This window comes from Aulonocara sp. 'chitande type north' Nkhata Bay, linkage group LG3 (assembly GCF_057382095.1).
Source record: "Aulonocara sp. 'chitande type north' Nkhata Bay isolate Kocher_YH1m ecotype deep benthic linkage group LG3, A_spYH_male_GT1.1, whole genome shotgun sequence".
NCBI classification, from domain to species: domain Eukaryota; kingdom Metazoa; phylum Chordata; class Actinopteri; order Cichliformes; family Cichlidae; genus Aulonocara; species Aulonocara sp. 'chitande type north' Nkhata Bay.
Window position 1 is genome coordinate 33,442,458 of NC_141346.1, and position 21,075 is coordinate 33,463,532.

Sequence of the window (21,075 nt, forward strand, 5' to 3'; positions counted from 1 at the left end):
AGTCCTCGTGTTCACCTGTAATTTTCTGCCAGAGCCATTAAAGTTTGACGTGCAGTCTGCACTTGTGGCTCAGCATGGGTGTTCAAAGCAGGTCGGGTGCATTAGACCAGCCTTCAAATGGCAGATGACTCAAATGTTCCTGATCTATGTATCCCACAGTGGTATTTATAGCTTCAATAGATCACGGAGGGGGGGATGCACTCAATTTTTTTTCTTTGTCTCTGTGTACTGTACCTCTGGCTCAGTTTCTTTCCTGCATTTGCTTCTTTATGTTTAGTTATCCTCTGCCTCTTTTTCTCCATTGTTCTTGCTTTAACAACCTTTCTCCCTCTGCCTCCACATGCCGTGTTTCTTTTTTTGCCATCAGGTATCATTCATTAAATGTCTCTGCTGTTTGATTCAACTGTGTCAGTGGGTCTAACACCTGTAGGAGACCCCAGCTGAGAGCAGAAATAGCATTCAGAAACTGACCTCGCTCCCATTCGACAGCTATTCAGGAGCTTTTACTGTACATGTACACGCAAACGTAGTGTACATGCAAGATGATAAAACTTTAAATGGACTAGAAGTTAGATTACTTTTCCATCTGCAGATTTCCAGAATTCAGTAATGAGCTATTACAGCTTTCTTCATATGCCAGTATTATTGCAGACATCACCAAACAAGTTTTTAAACTAGCATTTTTAATTAGTTTTACAATATTTTAACGATATGGATACATCGGCTGATACTGGCTATTTGCTGATATCTCGTGTCTGCATTTATAATGGTCATTAAATGACAATTAAAAATCTAAAAAAGAGATGGGAGAAACACCCTTGAATCATTGGAGGAGTGTTGACATTGCATTGTTGGTCCTTCTCTGCAGGCTCGGTCCGCATGACGAAGTGTTGTTGGAAAAGATACTGAACCCCAAATTGCCCACAGTGCATCTGTTGAGAGTATGCAGAGTAATTAAAATGTGCATAAAAAGCACAAAGAAGCAGTGTATGGATGAGTGGGTGCAAATGCAAATACAAGTGAAGCAAAGAATGCAAAACAAAACAAGAATATTATTGTATTCTTAAACAAATACAATCTGTCATCTCTCAGGGTGATAATGTTGATATTTGGGGAGAAAGTTATCTTTTTTCTTCGAAACAAAAATAGAAAGGAAAAATGAGACTTTGCCGTTTTTAACAGACGCTCACGTGCCAAACTATTTCTTGGGGTCAACATGAGATGTCAGGAGGTTGCCTGGTGACTGCTCAGCACCAGGCAACCAGCATGTAACCATCTGTAAAATGATTGATTACTGTGTTTGCCTTTTTTACACAGACTCGGTTATTAGGCTGTGAGGATGCTGGGGTGGCTTGTCACCTTTGAATGGAGTCCTGTCAGCGGTTTATCTCTCTGTTTTTATACAGAGCTGGGTTAAGGAGGTGGTGGCTCTTAATCCCTACTCGATGCAGATTTTTCAAGTCTTTATGTTAATCTCAGGAAACCACTGCGACAGCCACAGAGATGTGTGCCACTCAAGGTTTTATTTGTGACTCATACGTTCTTGTATTTTTCAACTGACACATAACAGACTTACAGAGGGTTTGTATCCTATGTGCACAGCAGCCTCGCATAAAGCTATTTAACTCTATGCAAGAATATAAATTCACTAAATTAAATGAAATTGGACTGTTTTAGAGCACAAAGGTACCATTTTATGTATTTTTGATTTTCTTTATAGGCTCCTAAGACACTCTGGAGTTGGATTTTCTTCATACTGTACACACAGTGGTGTGAAAAACGTTGTTACCCCCTTAAATCTAGAAGAAACATAGCATAAACAGTATACTACCAGTGTAGAGGATGGAAATAAGCCAAACAACTGCTTACGTCTTTTTAAATTCAGTTGTGTACATCCACAAAGAGTAGCCTGTACACTTTTTTGTAAATAGGTTGTACACTAAGAAAAGCTAGTAGAGCTCTCAATAGAAATTAATGTGTGTTTTTGATGTGATCTTTTCCCCACACTGAGCCACCAATTTTAGGGTTCCCCTATCTGCTGAATGCCGGAAGGACGCAACCCATAAGAGCAATGCTCAGTGGCTAATGGATCTAAGAACAGACCATAGCAACCTCCCTGACCTGGGTCCAGTAACAACCACTGAGTTGGACAGTACAAGGCCCCGACACGCCTACTGGCTGAAGAAGCTGACAGCACTCCAGGAGTGTCTGGCAGCACAAATGAACCAGCTGCTAGTTGATGAGCGAGACAACCAGAGTGGTTAACTGAAATCCGGACAGTTCTGATCCACAAGGATCCCGAGAAGGAACCGGTTCCATCCAACCGGCCTATAACTTGCCTCAGTACCGCATGGAAGTTCCTGTCAGGTGTCATGGTGGCTAAGATGAACAGGCGTATGCCTCAATACATGAGTGGGGCACAGAAAGGAGTTGGCAGGAATACCAGAGAAGCAAAACACCAGCTACTGGTAGACGAAGCAACCACCTGAGACTGCAAGACTACGCTGACCAATCTGTTCACCTGGATTGATTACAACCTGCAGAAGGTCAGGCAAGTCCTGAGGATGCAGCTGAATGGTAAGAACAGTATCTGGGCTATCAACACCTCTGCCCTCCCCGTGATCAGATACCCTGCTGGGATAATAAGCTGACCAAAGGAGGAGGTGAAAGCCACTGACATGAAGACAAGGAAGCTCCCGATCATGCATGGTGGGTTTCACTAGGAAACTAGGTGAGTGTCAGAACCACGGTCGAGGATAGGACAATGAACATCCACGAGTACATCAGGAAGATGTCCACAACCGACAGCATGCTCAGTGAATACCTCAGGCAGGAGAAACCCAAGAAAGAGGAGCAAGGGGAGGAGCCATCATGGCAGGACAAGCTCCTGCCCAGTATGTACCACCAGCAGATAGAGGAAGTGGCTGACATCCAGAAATCCTACCAGTGGCTGTAAAAAGATGGACTAAAAGACACTCCAGAAGAATCAGCAAGAAAAAGAAGAGGCCAGCGTTACCAAACAACAAAATCCAGAGGCCCAAAATGAAAACATGTCAGAGGAAAAGCCCAAACAGAAAAAGAAGCGCAACTGGCTCCTTAGACTACTCACTTAAATGACTTCAACTCTGTCTCCTATAATATCACAGCCTAATTAAAAACGATATATCAAAATCACAATACCATTACAAAGGATTGGAAAATGAAATGTAGGCTGTTTCTTACAGAAAATGTTTTGGTAATGTAGTTAATCCACTGGAAAACAAAGAGTAGTCAAAGTGTAATAGTTTGTTGCTCCTCATATTTGAAAAGATGGAAGCAAACACAAAATTTTCTTCTTTTTTAAAAAAGAAATACACATAGAAAACTTGCAGAATTTAATCAAAATATTTTTCACTTTTAATATGAAGAAAAAGGGATTTAAAATATATTAAAAAACAACTCTGATCCATATCATAAGTAAAAACAAACACATTTAAGTCACAATAACAAAACCGTCAGACTGATAAAAGACACTTCAGTTTAAAGAGGAACGTATTCAGCACTGATCAAACGCTAATCACATTATCCATGACAATGTAATAATCTATTTAAATGAATTTCATAACTAATCAGGGCTGATTATAGTCACTCACTTTTTGTAATGTGACTAATAAGAAATAACCAAAATATCGCTCGAAGTATCAGTCTTGTTGACTGATACCAGTCTATTAAATGACGCTCTCCGATGTTGGGGGTGCGCGTCGTATCACATGAAAGTTAAAAACATCAAAGATAATTTGAAGTATTATTATGACAGAAAGGAAAAAATAACTAACAGCAAAAATAAACCGTTATGGAAAAAAATATCGGTATTCTGCAAACCTGCTGTTCCAAAGACTGTATTGTATCAGCCCAACATTTCATAATCATGCAACCCTACTCTGTTTAATTCAGATTATATGTAATGACACTTTTTCAGATTTGTTAAACTCTGTTCAATGAAGCCTTTAAATCAAAACATTTAAATACAAGAAAGCTTATTTTTTATTTTATGCTCAACATATTTACTCTGGAGGTACGTGACACTGAGAAGATTGTATTTGAGTTTTCCGATAAGCAAAATAATGATTCAGCAAGCCACTCTAATCCTTATCACAGACAGACACTGTGGTGAGGAATAATGAAATGTCCTCCTTTTTTCCTCGCCATCTTCCCCTTTAATCCTCGTCTTGCCATTTCCCGATGTTACGAGCGGCCTGTCTCCCATCCCCATCCTCTTTTCTTTCTGTTCTGCTGCTCTTCACCTCCCCTCGTCTCATCACACGCCTCATTAGCCTTAACCGTGATTACCCCTTCCCACAGATCAAAGGAGAAATCGTAGACCACACTTAATAATTAATACCCTCAAAGAGCCTATCGTTAGACTTCACCACCGCTTATCGAGCTTCCAATAACAAGTCAGCCTCCTCTTCTTCTTGTTTTTTTTTTCATTTCCTCTTATCCTTTTTCTTGAATTTCCTCTGCATGCTGAGTCTGTTCCTGCACACCCCAGGTTCATTTCTTTTAATAGAACAAATCACTAGGTGGCAGCATAGTAGCGCATGGTGCATACATTGACAAGGCAGAGGGTGCACACACTAAGTGAGCTTCAGGAACTGCATCATGTTGGCTCCAAACAATTTAAGATGCAGTACTGAGGGCTTGATCCAGGATTAGTGAAGGAATAACTGGAATAACTGCTGCTCAATTCCCCTGAATGTCTCTAATTACCCAACGCAATAAGCCCGGGGTCGATTCCAGATCAATTCAAATAATGTTGCCCTCACCCATTAATGACCTTTTAAAAGCATATTGGTTCTTTGCCAAGTTTTTAACCTCTGTTGTCCTAAAGTTAATCAGGAGATCAATTGCAAAGCACTTAGGAAGGCTTTAAGGGTTTTTAAAATCTCAATTATTTGGAAGGTATAAAGCAGATACAGTTTGCCTGTGCAATGTTACCACAATCAGCCTGAATATGCGGTTTGTTATTAGTTGTATGTAAATAGTAAAAGTAGACATGGTTTGAAAGCAAGAAGCAGGTTTTTTTTAATCAAAACTGCCACAACAGATAAGATCAATAAGAAAGATATTTTATTTTGAAAATATTCTTGCCTGAATGTGACTTTATGGTATAACATGTAATATTTTCTCTGATAGAAAGAAAGCTTGTTAACAAAACCTTAAATCTTGTTTCAGTATCCTGTAATTTAGTCAGATAGGTATGCAGCTACTGCTTTGACAACAAACAAAAATAATAACAGCTGATTTCAAAAATAACCGTTAAAAGACACATTTAATGGCTGAGTAAGGAAACGGTTTTCTTCAACAGAAGCCATTAACTTCCCTCCGTGAACTCTCTTATGTGACTCATATTCGATATTTGTGGGCCGGCTTATTTTAAGATCTGATGTAACAATTTCTTGCGCTGTGTGTGTGTGGGTTTAGTTGTAGGTGGTGACAACATGAATGACAGTAGGATTAGGACTGGGATTATGGCATTTCCCATCTGATATGTGTGTCACTGAATGTGTGTGTGTGCCATCAGACAGGCTTCCCTGTTTATGTTTGACCCTTCTGTTTCTATTATAGAGTGTTAAATATGAAATAGTAGATTTAACCAAAAATAAAGCTATTCAGCTCTTGGCAACAATGTAAAGGAGTGTGTTTACAACCAATTTTTGAATTTGATTGTACACAGGTAGGTAAAATAATATATTTGGACAGTTAAGGAGCATCCAACCAAAACAAAGCCAAACACTACAAACTGCAGTTTGTAGCACTGTTACCTGCTAGCACTGTTAGCACTAGCATTTCACTCACCTACAGCAGAGACTTCCTGAATGGTCTGTTACTACAAGTAACTGCACAACAAGACATATTATAGGCTGGATAATTCTATAAAAATGCTTCAAAAGGCACTAATAGTTCAATCATCTAGAAAGAGCATTTATGTGTGCTTTACATGCAACTCAAAGGCCCAAAACACGAGCATAGTGACCACAGAGAAACAGCAGCACCACTGCTTTCTCCAGAATACTAAATAATGTGTATTTTCTCTGCAAACAGCAGCAGTAATAAGCATGAGAATACAAAGCGAGAGCAGTTCCTGCGATGTGTTAGCTGCACATTATTAAAGAGATAAATACAGGGTGTGAGAGTATAACTGGCTTTGTGAAAGATTAGTACAGGAAGTGCGACAGTCTGCTGCATGATGATAATGATTGTGCGCTAATTTGCCCTTCAGTTTGATACGTAACACAGAGCTGTTAATTATCTCTCTGTTATCAGTTTCTTTTATTGCTCGCCTCTGATTGCTGCTCACGCTGCGCGCCACTCGGATGAGGACGAGAGGAAATTTGACAACCTGTAAGCAGCTCCCTGGGAGACCTTGAAGGAGGTGTGTGTGTGAGAGAGAGAAAGAGTTTGTGTGTGACAGATCGAGCGAAGGCGCCAGGGCCTTGGCTCTTCCTCATCTCTCCTGCCTCCTCCTGCTTTTCCAAAGAACTGTAGCTTCTTTGGTCTGATCGGTAAAAGAAGCACACGAAACACCTGATTTATCTCACTTTTAATTAGCACAATCAAATGATAAAATAAAAAAGGTTTAAATTTTCCTAAACGTGACACAAACAACACAATCCACCACCTTTTTGTTTTTCTGCTCTGCTTTCTACTCTGTGCTCACCCCAAATGGTGGAGGCAGATGGCGGCCCTCTTTGAGCCTGCTCTGAGCCATGTTTTGTTTTTTTTTCTATTCCCCTACTGCTGCCAAGTGTTTGCTCATAGGAGATCACTGGGTTTCTCTCGTTACACAGGTGACTGTGAAAAACGTTTCAGTGGATTTTTAGGGTTGTTTTTCAAACAGAACTTGAGCACAGTGTTAGTTCACGCAGGCCATGGAGTTAAACTCCGCCTGCAGTCCCAGTACATCATCTAATAATAGCTGATCTCGATGCCAGCCCACATCATCTGGTGCCTCAGGATGGCACCTTTGAGAGACCGAGGTGATTACACATAGCATAAAGACACGTTGGTTCTTTTGAGAAAAACTGGTTTTATTTGCCCAAAACTGCAAAAATATACAAAATAAAGTAACAACACAGAGGTGAAATGAACAGAATTACCTGCTCAACAGAATAAAACTGATCTAAAGTGGACAGAGCGGACTTAAATTGTGGCTAATCAGACACGGTTGATCCATAAGGGGAACAAAAATAGAAACAAATCTAACAACAAAAAATTTAACCAACTAGTAATACTCAACACAGCACTAAGCAAATAGGCAATACATAAGTCAAAGAAAATATATAACATTGGAGATAAATTAGTTAATACCCCCTTAGAGAGCTGCACATGGTCTGGTCCAATCAGCACATACTGCATACTGTATATAAGATATTTAAGTATATAAGTCAAATACATAAACAAGAATCGTGTGTCATATTTGTGTGTGCAGTGTATGACGTTATGATAATTAAGATCACTCCTACTGTTTAAAAGTATTGGTTGATGGGGGTAACCAGCTTGATAGCTGTGTGGCTTCAGGTGTCTTCTTCTTTTCTTTGATCCGTAGCTGGCATTAGGCCTGGATTGGCTCCTAAGCCTATACGCTGCTGTGGGTGCCAGTGGTTGTCGCATTTCCTTTACAACTCAATTCCATGGATGGCGATCGTTGGCGATTGTCCTGGCCTCGTCGAGATTTATTCTGCGATCTCTGATGTCATCTTCAACCTGTTTTAGCCATGTTTTCTTCGGTGCCGTTTGTGGGATTCTCCATTGGTTTGATCATTTACGCCAGAGGAACTCCTGTCAAACTTGCTCCTCGTTTGGTTATCGTATCTCTGTTGGATGTCCTCATTTCAAAGGTGGTCTCGAAGTGATCACAGCAGCATATATAGGGCAACTTAAACAGCTTTAGCCTGTGCATAGGTCTCTCTCTTGCAAGCACCTTTGCAACCCACCTTCAAACTAGTTCCATGTTTGTTAGGTCTATTGGTATTGGTGTCTTCTCTGTTCTGTACAGGGTTATTACTGCAGATCTGCTGCCTTAGCATGGGAATACAATTAATGCATGTCTTTGACGCCGCATCGTTGATGCAGTCTTGTTCCATAAAGCTTCCCATGCCTTCATATCATTCAGGGATCATCTCAGAAGCTAAATGTTTAGTCTGGCTGAGCACTTTTATTTTGAAAATTCATAGTTCCCTATGCCGTTCTTGTGCCAGACTGTCTGCCCTTCTTATCTGCTCTGTTCAGTTTAACATGGCTCTAGTAGATATAATAGAACGCAGTGCTACTTTAAGTGATCGGATGCTTCTGCAACACCGGAATTGCGGGAATTGTCTTGGGTGGGTGCAGTCAGCTCTAGTGGCTGCATCACAGCTAAATTGGGAAGCCACCAGGCGCAGTGTATTCCCGCTGTTCACCTTTCCATTTTTGTACATCACAGCCTTGGGATGGTGGTCTTAGAACAGAGCCATAAACTGTAGAAATGTAAATTAGTGGCCAAATCTTCAACACACTGGGAACTGGATATATCTGAATTTGAAACAATTTTCTGGACAAAAGAAGAGAAAAAGAAAACAGCTTTTATTCTTTGAAACAGAATAGATGTGCTTCCCAATTTTCTGATCCATGTTTAAATGGTTTTCTTCTTCCCCACAGTTGCCAAGTGCTTGCTTTCTGGGGACTTTGTGATCATTGGGGTTCTTTCTGCAATATTCTTGGGTTTTTACTGCACACTATGAAGGTCCTCCCTCCTACTGTTACTGATAGCATTTAAACAGATCAATTAAAAGAGAAATGAATCTGGAAAGGCTCTCCAATTAAAGTATCTGTTAAGGAGAGATTTAAAAGAGGTCACTGACTCTGCTGATCTGATTACCTCAGGCAGCTCATGCCATATCTGCAGGGCTCCGTTACCTTGATTTTTTTGGCCATGCCAGAGGAACAGATAAAACACATCTGTCTCAGGCTTCCTACAGGCTCAATGCTACTAATCGATCGATAAAATACTCACCGCATATGTCCCACAGTGAAGTGTTCATCTCTAACCCCAGCTCCAGAACAATTCCTCATGGAAATACTATAAAAACAAGTCCCATACTCCCAGCTGACATGTGTTTTATTTCTTTCGCCCTCGGTCGTCTTCCTCCCTCCCTCATCTCCATCCTTTCGCCCTTCCTTCTTTCTCACTGTTGTCAAGGGCAACCGGAGGAAAGAGTCGAATACAATAAGGACATCACCTGATCGTCAGGGGAGTTCATCAGGTGTGAGCGCATGCCTGTGCTTGTGTCTTGTCTTTTTTTTCTCAAGCCAACAAACAACAACAACAAGAAAAAAACACACATTTACAGGTGGAGGAAGGCTGAGGCTGAGGAGGGCACACACACACACACACACACACACACACACACACACGGGGCGTAAATGAAGTGACTGTTGGCAGGCTCACCGCTAATTCAGCATGAATATTTAATCAACTGTAAACAAATTACTATTGCACTGAGTGCTGCCAGTGTGTGTGTGTGTACGTCTGCCTGTCACTCTCCTTGTATCTGTGTTAGTGTGCACGTGTCGCTCGCTCTGACTCTCTACCTTATTAATGCAGATCTCTCTGTCTCACTATCTCTCAAATGGAGCTCCAGCTCTCCATTAGGTGTGGGCTCTCCTTATTGACTGAGCTGAAATTTGAGCGCAAATCAGTCAGCAGATCGAGATCTGAGAGAGCCGAAGCGCAGACGCTTAAGTGCGAGGCGAGTTTTTGAGAGCATGTCTGGGCAGCACTTTGAGCGAAATAGATGCGTTATTGTGTGCGAGAGGAATGCTGTGCCACTACATTTTTAAACCAGTCCGTTTGCACCCCCCTTCCTGTGAAAAGCAAACACATTAAAAGCAAAAGATTTGACTGGACCGGCTCTCAATTGCGTCATTATTCGTCTAAAGGATTATTATTATTGTTATTATTTTTTGGCTCATGGTTATAGATTTAGTGCAGCATGAGTTGTGAGGAGTTCAACTGTGTTTTATCCCCTTTCTCGGTTGGTTTCACTTGAAGAAGCGTGAAAGGCAAAGCAGTATAGGAAAGCAAGAAAAGAATAATCACTGGTTTTTTTCTTATGCTTTATGAGCCCTCGGGATTTGTCATGGCTTGTTCTGGATTTAAAATTAAAATATATATGTATATGTATACAGAGAGAGCGTTCATTTTTCAAGCCGTGCACAGGTTTCCACAAACAAATGAAAGCTGGAGATCATGTAAAAGGACTGAAAGCTCCAGAGCGGCTGATGAATGGAACACGAGGTGAGATTGTTTGCTGTCTGCGAGCAACATTTAAAGCCTCTAACTCCAATTGTGGAAGGTGTATTTATTCAATCCACGGATGACTCTGTTTGACTTTGATTTCTCAGGCATTGGCAAGTGCTCCATTCTGTCCAAAAATGCTTGATACCCCAGCCTGTCAGCCAACAAAGGCAATTAAATGTATACACATAGGAGGCACTCAGTGGCTGTAGGTCAGGCAGAGCTAGAGCAGGTGGTGCAGTCCTCACATCCCTCGGTCTACATTTCGATTGCCATTGGGTTGGATGGTAAAGCTCAAACTCCATTGCAAAATGCATCTGTAAGAATGTGTGTGACACTTAAAAGTGCAAAAAAAAAACAAAGGCTCTGTATGCATGTGAGTGAATTGGTAAATGCTACCTGTAGGGTAAAAAGGAGGAAGACTAAATCTATATCTGTAAACTTGTACACCATTTAGACAGTGGTCCTAAATATGACCCGGGCTTTCGTGTAATTCCATAAGCCTCCTTTCATGTATGGGACCGGTTGGGCCGGGGGTCTACTAAAGCAGCAGACAGGTATTGGAAGGCCAAAAGGGCAGCTACAGAAGCGTTCGGGAAGGCTGTGGAGGAGGACTTTTGGCAGGCCTCAAAGAAGTTTTGGTGAGCAGCAATTCAGTAATTGGTTGGGTAGGAGAACTTCTGGCCTTTGAGGAACTCCTATCCAGCCAAAATTTCCACTGTAAAGGAGGCAGAGCCTTAGGACTTGGTGGAAGTGTCACCAGTTACATTATTACTTGTAGATGTTGCTGGGTTATTGGAAAGCTCCCTGGTGGTTTAGGTGAGATTTTCCCTTAAATCTTAAGGACTCTGGACATTCTGGAGCTGTCTTGGTTGACATATCTCTTTTATGTTGCATGCAGGTCTGGGACTGTGCCTGTAAAGAGGCAAACCAGTATGGTGGTTCCCCTTTTAACAAAGGGGGACTGCAGGGTGTGCTCCAATTACAACCTTCGAAGGAAAGTTTATTTTAGGTGCTGGAAAAGAGACCCTGGAAGACTGTTGAACCTTTGATTCAGGAGGAGCAAAAGGGATTCCTTCCTGGCCATGGAACAGTTAACCAGATCTTCACCCTTGTAGGACCGCTGGTGGAATCACAGGAGTTTGACTATCCAGACTATATATGTTTTGTAGATTTGGAGAAGACTTACGGCCTTACAAAGGTCCCTGGGGCACCTGACGGCTATACTGTAGGAGCATGGTGTCCCAATCCTGTCCTTGATTTTCATGGACAGGATCTCAAGGCATGGCCAGGATAAGGAGCATTTCTGCTTTTTGTAAATGATGTGTTGCTGTTGGCATCTTCAGAGTGTGCACTGGAGCACTTTGCAGCTGAGTGTGAAATAGCTAGGATGAGATTCAGCATGGTGGAATGCTCCTACTTTGTACGTAGAAATAGGTAGAAATAGCATGCCTCAAGCAAGGGACTTCATGTATCTTGAGGTCTCACTCACAAGTGATGGAAAGGTGGAGTGAGAATATGACTGACGGATTGGTGCACCGTCAGCAGTATTGCAGATGCTGTACTGAACTTTCCTGGTGTAGCTTTATGTCCCGACCCTCACCTCAGGTCATGAAATCTCGGTAATGACCTTAAGAGTTCTGAATACAACTGGACGAATTTTCTAAGCCTCTGAAAGCGGGTGAGGAGCTGACACATCTGGAGAAATTGCACAGTTAGAAACACTGCTCCTACATGTGTCAAAGATGCAGTTAAGGTGGTTCTGCTTTGCGTTGTGAAGAAGTCACTTGAACTTCTTAAGAGGACTTCTTCAGTAACCAAGTGACTGAAGGTCACCATGTGACGTCTACTGTTTGAAGAAGTCACTTAGATGAGTGACAAAACGTTTCTTCCACTGAAAATGAAGAAATGAATGAAGAGAATGAACTTTCTAAGATTTCCTTACCTGGATGATTGAGCATGCTTTCCAGCTGCATACAGGTGTCCATAAACCAACCACGTCCATCATGCGCCCAAGTCAGCCCAGGCTGAGAAACGGTATACCGTGTGCACGTAACAACAACAAAGGATTGTTGGCATTTTAATCGACTTTTGCCTTTCAAATCAACGCTTGGCAGCGCTGTAATTACACACTTATTGTTAAGCGCTAATGCACAATCAGTAAAAGCTCATTGCGTGTTTGTTTTTTCTTTACCTCAGGACGATTTTGATTAAACGATGTCTTCCCCCTCATTCAAAGGTCCACTGTGTTAATTAACGTAGCTCTGCTTATGTTCAGCAGGTCTGTTTTTCCTGCTTGCAGGCGCATGCGTGTGTGTGTTTGTGCACGTTATTTGCTCTCAGTTTAACCCCGATACGGCGATTTGAAGCGTCTCAACACGGCCGCTTTTAAATCTCTCGCTCGCTCGCTCTCTCTCACCCCCTGCTCCCTCCCTCCCCTTCCTCCTCTTGCTACCTGATTCAGATCCGCTCCGACGCTATGCGTATGACCGCTCTCTCTGCAAGGCGAGCACCACCGGAGAGACCCGCACGCCGCCGCTGCTCCTCCTCCACCACCACCTCCTCCTCCTGCTGCTCCTCCTGCCGCTGCTGACCGCCGGCCGCCCGCGCAGCAGCACCCCGACGCCGGCTGGCGAGCCACCCAGACAGGGTAACCGGAGCGGGGCAGAAACAGCGCACCTGATCAAGCTCCGCTGGAGGAGAAATCAAGCAGCGAAGGTGAATAATAAAAACATTTTATAAAAACAGGAGGGCGCAGGAGGGGGGTTAGATATATATATGTGTGTGTGTGTGTTTGTTTTTGTGTGTGTGCAAAGCAAAGGAGGTGGTGCTGGCCGCAGGTCGCTGATGGACGTTTTGAGCTGAGGCTGAGCCCAGCTGATAGATATGCACGCGGTCCTTGTACACGGACCGGACTGTTTTTGTGTCGCGTGTCCGCCGACAGCTCCCGCGGTAAACAGCGAGGACAGACACGGCTGATGGATGGTCTGCGCTCGGCTCCAGCAAGCCCGCTGTGCGTGCATCCGTCTGCGTGTACGGCTCTCTGAAACATGTGAGCCACAGCAGCGCAGTTTGATCGGCTTTTTCAAAAGGAAAAGCCCGCACACGCACACACAAACACACACACACATTCTTCAGCGTTTGTGCTGAAGTGTGTTTTTGAGCGCTTATGTGTGCAAGTTTTTTGGTGTCACCGGGGGCGGCAGAGAGGTGAAAGATGCGCAGACAGGTTTTTGAATAATCTGTCCAAGTCGTAATCAAGGAAACGCACACACACACACACACACACACACACACACACACACACACACACACACACACACACACACACACACACACACACACACACACATATATATATTGACTGTAAGGGTGTGTGTTCCCGGCACTGCTGCATGCCAAAACACGTTGTGTGTGAGATACGCAGAGGCTGGTGATGAAGCATGTTTCTGTCTCCACCTCCCAATCATCGCTGTATGTATTATTATAATTGTTTGACTTTGTGTGACTTGCCTAAAAGGGCCCTAAAAAACCCCCAAAACACCGTAAACCTCAAAGTGTTTAACGCTCGGAGACAGGAAGACCCAAAGAGGAACCGAGAAACAGAAGCGCCGTGTGCATTGTGTCTGTAGCACTGTCAGCTGAAAGCCTGCCATGGAAGGAGGAAGGCAAATTAATCAGCTGTGAAAGCCACACTTTGTTTATACATGTTGGGAACTTCCAGCAAAAAAGAGAGAGACAACCTCCCCCTGCCAAAAAAACCCGAGCTTTTCTCTGTTGATCAATAATTCATCTCTCCGTCTTTTCCAGAGTTGGCCCTGGATAGAGTTCGGCAGGAGCGTGGCGTCCCAGATCCTGCTGCTGCCGCTGCTGTCCCGTTCCTCATCATCTCTCTTCTCAGCCCGGCTTTCACCTGCCAAACTCCACCCTTCTTCCCTTCCTCCTCTCCTCTCTCATCCCCCCACCCCTCCACATCTTCTGCAACTTTTCACCCATCTCTCTCACCCCTTTCACACCCGTGTCTCTGTTTCTTCTTTGTTATCCTCGCCCTCCTACTCCTTCTCCTCTCCTTTCTCTGTAAATTCGTGATGGCGTCCAAACTGAACCCCAACGTCCTGTACGTGGCGGGGGCTGGAGAGTCGCTGGGATCACCGCAAGACTCTGAAAGGACTCATATTGTGAGTACAGTCCACTTCTTCTTCACACTTAAAGCTAAAATTGGAAAAAAAAAGAGAAAGAGAGAGAGATTGTGAAAGTATAGGTGGGGCTCCTCAACAGGTTTTGCTTCCACTTTCTTTTCCTTTCCCTTTCAGAAGGGGTAAAAATACAAAAAAACAACAACTCTACACTTTTAACAATGGGACTAGTCAACTTACACGCCCTAATTTATAAGTAATACAATCCCTTAGCGAGAGTCTTTTACCTCGGGTCGTGTCGAGATAACAAAAGCCTTGACTAATCTCGACCTGCAGGTGAAAGAAGACACGTGCTTTTAAACGAGATACCTCATCTGCATGGAGCAGCCTTTAAATACAGGAATTATTAACAGCCCCTTTGAGCAGCGAGTATAAACCTTCACTATATGTGACAAAGTTACCCTGGAAGGAAGCAGCCACGGGGAGATGTCCACTCTGCAGGGATCAGTGTGGATAAACTCTGAGAAAGATTCGGGAAATGTGTGAATGGGAACACAAAGTAAGAAAATGTAGCCGTTAAACTGTGTTTTTGATGACCAAAGACAGGATTAGAAATGAATACATCAGAGGGACATGTGCAGGATAGAGAATATAGTGGACAAAGGGTGCTGAAGATGGAGCTTTCAGGCAGGAGGAGAAGAGGAAGATCTCAGAGGATGTAGTGAAGGAGAACACACGGAGGGTTAGTGTGACAGAGAAGACCCTAAACGGAGCAGCTGAAAGAAAACGACTACATCCATCCGCCCCGACGACCTCACTTTATCATTTTTCCCACACATTTATAGAGTATCAGCGACATGTACTGAATTTGACATCCCTGACTTCTTGACTCGCGGAAAAGCTTTGCAGCAGGCTCAGATTTCCCACTGGGGAGGAGGAGGTGACGTTCTTGTTTTTTTGGGGTGGTGGCTTTGTTTAAGAAGTTAAAACTACTCGCTCCACGATGGTGCGTACACGTAAAGCTCAGTCATCTTTGTTTGTTTTTTTTACGTTGCGTTTCAGTGAATGCAGAACCTCTTTTGTTCACCACAGGCAGCTTACTCGCCTGCAGCTACATCCTGCTCAAATGTGATTGGTCAGTAGCACTCAGGCTACAAACCAGAAACCTTCCGGTACCCAAAAAAATCTCGTGCCTATGCTGACATTTTCTGTTGTATATGCAAATATTCAGATCAGCGAGTGCCTAAAGTGCACTTATGTAGTCTAGGTACATCTTTTACAGTTAGTGTCTTTTATTTTGAAAATATTCATGCTAAAAAAAAACCTGAATCATTGGAGCAGCATTTTTTTTAAGTTTTTTTAACTCCTATAAAATTAATATTGCTTTATTTTTTTTAAAGAGCTGTAAGAGCTACCTGAGTTTCTATGATTAGGTGATTACTTGGTCGATACCAAAAATTTGTACTATCGGTCCATTTTTACTTTTTCTGTGTAGGTGACGGTGGGATTTTACGTAAGTTTACCATAAAATGTTGCTCTGAGTAAAAAGCCCATCAGCCAAACTGCTGAATCAGTGGCTGAACGCTTCCACTACAGTTTGAAATGAGGACATTTTACGGCTCCTGATCTCACATTCATTTTCGGTGATTTTATCTCCTCTTCTTGCAGCCCGGTGAAGCAGGTGAAGAGTCATCAGACAGCGATGGAGAACAAGAAGAGACGTCACACAAGCTGATCCGCAAAGTTTCGACCTCGGGACAGATAAGGGCCAAGGTAGGAGGAAATGGTGTATGTGTGTGTAGGTGGGATTATAGCAGGTAGAAGAGCTTGTTTTTGACACAGAAAGAAATGAGGTAATATTAGTGAATCTGTATCATAGATGATGGATTCAGCTGCTTTTTTTTTAACCTTTCTCGACACGTTGCAGTGCTTTTAAGAGCTTTTCTGAACTTTATCCATTCTCGACCTGACTCCTCTGAGGTAAAAATCATCATTAGCGAACCAGAGTGCGGTAATATTTTTGGATTCAGGCAGGCGCTCTTCAGTTAAAGAACATTCATGGAAAAATCATGGAATTTCCGATCAGGGCCATGTTGATAACCCTGATTAAACATTTGAGCTGCTTACTTATTGAAGAACCTGCACAAAGTTTAGACTTATCACTGAAATGTGGGCATGTGCATGTGGGTCTGAAGGACCCTTGCCTTTCTCGGAGGCCTCGCATATGATAATCAAATGTATGTGAAGGGACGTTAACCGCTACCTTGCATCTTTAGCAGCCTTTTCTCTGTGTGACTGTCTCTGTCGCAACTTTATCAACCGTTAAATCAGACCTCTCATCCGACCTCTCCTCTGAGGTCAGCTAACTTCCTTCTAACGCCTGGTCTGTTTCCTGCCTGCGTCATTTTCCTCTCTTACCGCCACTGTGCTCATGAGCAGTGTTCAAATCAATGACAGCAGTAAGAGCTCCCTTTCTTACTGGACTTCTGGTAGATGTTATTGGCCTCTGGACTCACTCTTACAGTAAGATATTGATGGCTTGATAGTATCCTGTTACTGGCATTTAAACACATACACAGAAGTGTGTGTCGTTAGTTATTGATGAGCTAATAGCAATAAAGAGAAATGCATCATTATCAACAGAGTGATTAATGTGCAAATTATTATTCTGTATGAGTGTGTGCGTGCGTGCGTGCGTGTGTGTGTAAATCATTATCCATTACCTGTATTGACCCGCAGCTGTAAAACACACTCAGATCAATAGAAGACACAGGATACCTGCTATCCCTGTCGTCATGGGAATGGCATCCCATAATGCCTCATTTGTTTCTGTTGCAGACAATAGGATTGGATAACAGTCTAGTATTGATTGGCTGATCTCACTCGACACTTATATACACTAACATATGTGTGTGTGTGTGTGTGTTTTGTTTAGCGTTATCAGCAAGACTAGAACGTAGATAACCAAAATAAAAATAATAAGTAGTGTTTTGAAAAAAAAATTAAAACTTATTTGGAAAAGAACTGAACTAAAAAATAAAGAGGTATAATGGAGGAATAGTCCTGTCTCTGACATATGCCCTCCATACAATAATAATTAAAAAGATTAAAACTAACATTAAAATTAATAAAAACTCAAATGAAAATATACTGAAATAAAAGCAAAAAAGTCTGTTAATCTGCAAAATATTTTCCTGTTTTTTCACATGCATCATCCAGTTTAGATGATTGGATTAAAAAAAAAATTAAACAATTGAAAGTACAAGGTACGGTTAAATCATACCGAAGGGTATATAACCTATAAAACACAAGACAAAAGCTTAAAAGCAATGAAAAAAAGAAAATTAAATTACTTGTGTCATTTACGTATACATATTTTTTTTTTTTTTTTAGAGAAAACGAACTAAGAATTATTCCAAAATACTTGAATTACTTCTCACCAGAGCATCCATTCTTAAGTCATAAACCTATCTGCATACATATTCTATACTAGCAAAAACCTGCAGCACATTTTAAAAATTTTCATTTTCAGTGGTAAGTCAAACAAAAGTTTTTTGTGAACGTTACGTTACGTATTTGGATGCCGCGCACGGAATGTGGCACATGAAACAAATGCATACAGACAAATTTAAACAATTGATATCTGTAATAAATTTAGGGAAAAAAACATAGATGTTAAAAACTGCCGTATACGTGATTGGTATATGCTAGCTAAGGAGGAACGAGGGTACATACAGACATATATATGTTTATATAGACATATAGTGAGAAAAATTTGCAGTTTATTACATAAATAAACTTATGAAAAACATTTTTCATTTATTTCCTGAAAGACACAACCAAAGGTTACTAGGGAAAAATATGTATTCCCTGACCAGGTGGTGAGTGGTTACAGGCTGCTGGCTAGGTGAAAATTGCCAACGTCACCAATGGAAAGCGCAGGGTTGCGCGTAAACACTCAGCAACTTCATTTACTCTTGAAGAGTAAATGTGGAGTGTGCGAGGTTAACTCTGCGTTTTCCATGTAAAGTACAGGAGACCACACCAATCATAAGGACATCTTTGCTGCAGCAATGTCTTTTTGACCGATTCAATTCAGTGCCAGCCAGCAAGCACTTGCCAACCGATGGGGGCAGTGCACATTTTTCCTCCAATGATATGTGCTTGCCAGCAGGTTGCTGACCAGTCTCTCCAGCCTGGTATGACAGAATCCTAAAACGTCACATTTAATTGCTGTGATATTGAAAGTAACAGCTAAAATGTGCCCAAAATGTGGCTTTAAAGATGTGTAGATCGTTTCTCATTGGATGAAACAAAAATTGCTGCTGGTTCGGTTGCTGGTTGTTTGTGTGCAAGTGTGAGATGATTAGAGTTTGTGTAACTAGAGTCACATGACTTGCTGTAGATTAAGCTAGTCATCGACTTCAGGATTATGCTTCAGTGACAACAATAGGTTGAGAGGATTAATGAGCTTGTGTGTCCCTTCATTTCTCTGAGTGCATGCAGGCGTGTGTTGGGTGATTTTGGCTGAGTTTGTTATTTGCCAAAATGTCTCTTTCTTCCTCTATTTTTTATGGCTTTTGCGTGTGTTATAGCTGAACGCCATCACTACATCAGTGCTTCCTTGTCTGCTTCATTTGACTTGCTTCAGTTTGTCCCCTGCCTATTACCTGCCTTGTTAGAGCTGCGGTCTGTCGGCACACTTGTTAAGGAGGTGCTAATTCTCATCAACTGTGACATGACTTCCTGACACCATTAGGTTAATTCAGTTCCTCGGCGGTGATTCGCTAAATAATCATACAGATGTTGTGGTAGCTCTCAGAAACAAAGGGCGGGTCATTTCCATTTCACTGTGGAGACTGTGGTGTTAATTAAATATGTTTGGGTTTAAAGACCAGCTTTAGATGCACTGTACGATCAACAGGGGATATGCTGGTAGTTAACTCATGAGATTTTCAAGCTAAACCTACATATTCAAGGCTCCACACAGGCCTTTGGCGGTTAACTTTGCCTAGTTAGCTGTGCATTTTCATACTATTTCTGATCGTTTAACAGTGTTATGTGTGAAATAATAATAGCACAGTTAACAAAACAAGTAAAAAAAATACATTTCCTGTGGCTCCGGGTAAAACTTCCTTGGTGGGTGCCAAATATATATACATTTATGTAGGTCAAACCTTGATATTTATGACTCTGCATGGCAATGACTTATGTTATAGTAGACCTGCAGACGAGCTCAAAAAGTGAACATAAATTAGGTAAATGTTCATTAGATTGTCCCTCTATGTTCATTAGTTAGAGTAAAATTAGAAGTCCTTGTTGTGTGTTTCTCTTCTAACAAAGTTGTTTCCTTTGTGCTCTTTATGGTGACTTGAAAGACCAATGATAACTAAGGGGACCCAAGTCCCCTCAGCCTGTTGCAGCTACATGACGCAAAAGCTTGTTTTAGTTGGGTACAGCGGTTAAAAGGTTCATGAACATAGTGACCTGAAATCTGGCCCATGTTCGTGAAGTCAGAATCAACTTTTATTGACTTCATGTTCACAGGTCAAGATCAGTGCAGTGTCTGGAAAAAATAAACACATAAAATTAGCTAACTTGACAAATTAAAATTAGACCTGTCACAATACCAGATATTTAGGGCTTCCTAGTTCTTAAGTATGTAAGGATAGCCTAAAATACTTGTACCTGTATGCTACCCACCTGATTTCAAGAATTACTGGTGTATCGGCATTTAAAGTAGCAAACAAATTCTTGGAATTTTGATATTGAATGGTACCGCAAGTATTGTTTTTGGTGATATGCTAATCATGACATAATGTGAAACAAAGACATTTTATATCCAAAGGTTGAAGTCTCCACAGATGGTGAAATGCAACTTGACTAGTTGACAAGGCGGTAATTCTGCTGTTTGTGAATTGACTTCAGTTTTTGTCTTGGACTGGCTTGTTTATGCAGGCTTTTCAGAAACTAAACCCAATGCTCTCTGAAAAAAGACAAACCCTTTTGTATGTGTGCGGGTTTTTTCTTTTCTTTCGGTGTTAAAGTTGTAGCCTGGGCGCAAAGATGGGTGTACTTCATAAACCACAATTTGAGCGGTTGTTATATCTCATGTCCTGTTCTCCATTTCCTGTGTTTCTCAGCCTTTAGTTCTCATGTCTGATATTGTTATCATTATTGGTAAATGGTACATTCATATCAGTATAATGACATGCTCAAATACCCTTCAAACAAAACCAAAATCTTCAACCTCTAAATAGCTTGTTTCCCTCGTTTCTACGGTGCTTAATATCCACCAGCAACAGATAAAAGCCAGCTGTTGGGACGTGAAGTTTCAGCAGAGCTGTGACAGCATTTCTGTTCACACAGCTCTTTAGAGTAAAGATGACGGTTTCTAAATTTAGTGAGGTTTAATTTATCTAACCAACTACCTGACTAAAATAGAAACAGACTCTGAAGAAACTCTGAACTGTATTTAGAACTGATTACTACGACGGTTAGGGCCAATACAAGCTGCCAGGGTCATACTGTTTGACTCTGCTCTTTATTTCTCCATAATTTTGCTTCTGTATTTAGTAAATATAAAGTGGAAGTCTATTAACTTTTTGTGTCAGATAGACA

General features: G+C 41.8%; 1 protein-coding gene across 4 annotated transcripts in view; it reads left to right on the plus strand.

Annotated features, from left to right (window-relative positions):
• The first annotated feature begins 12,694 nt into the window (after positions 1-12,694).
• The window catches only part of LOC147335252 (diacylglycerol kinase delta), a 98,468-nt gene continuing 90,087 nt past the window's right edge, over positions 12,695-21,075 (plus strand). For 2 of the 4 annotated variants that reach the window (XM_086277158.1, XM_086277167.1), the window contains exons 1-3: positions 12,696-13,036; positions 14,129-14,496; positions 16,123-16,227. In XM_086277158.1, coding sequence (XP_086133284.1) covers positions 14,407-14,496; positions 16,123-16,227 — 195 coding nt within the window. In that variant the 5' untranslated portion in view covers positions 12,696-13,036; positions 14,129-14,406. Of the gene's footprint in view, positions 13,037-14,128; positions 14,497-16,122; positions 16,228-21,075 lie in introns of all 4 variants that reach the window. The other 2 variants (XM_086277149.1, XM_086277178.1) reach the window with 2 other exon arrangements.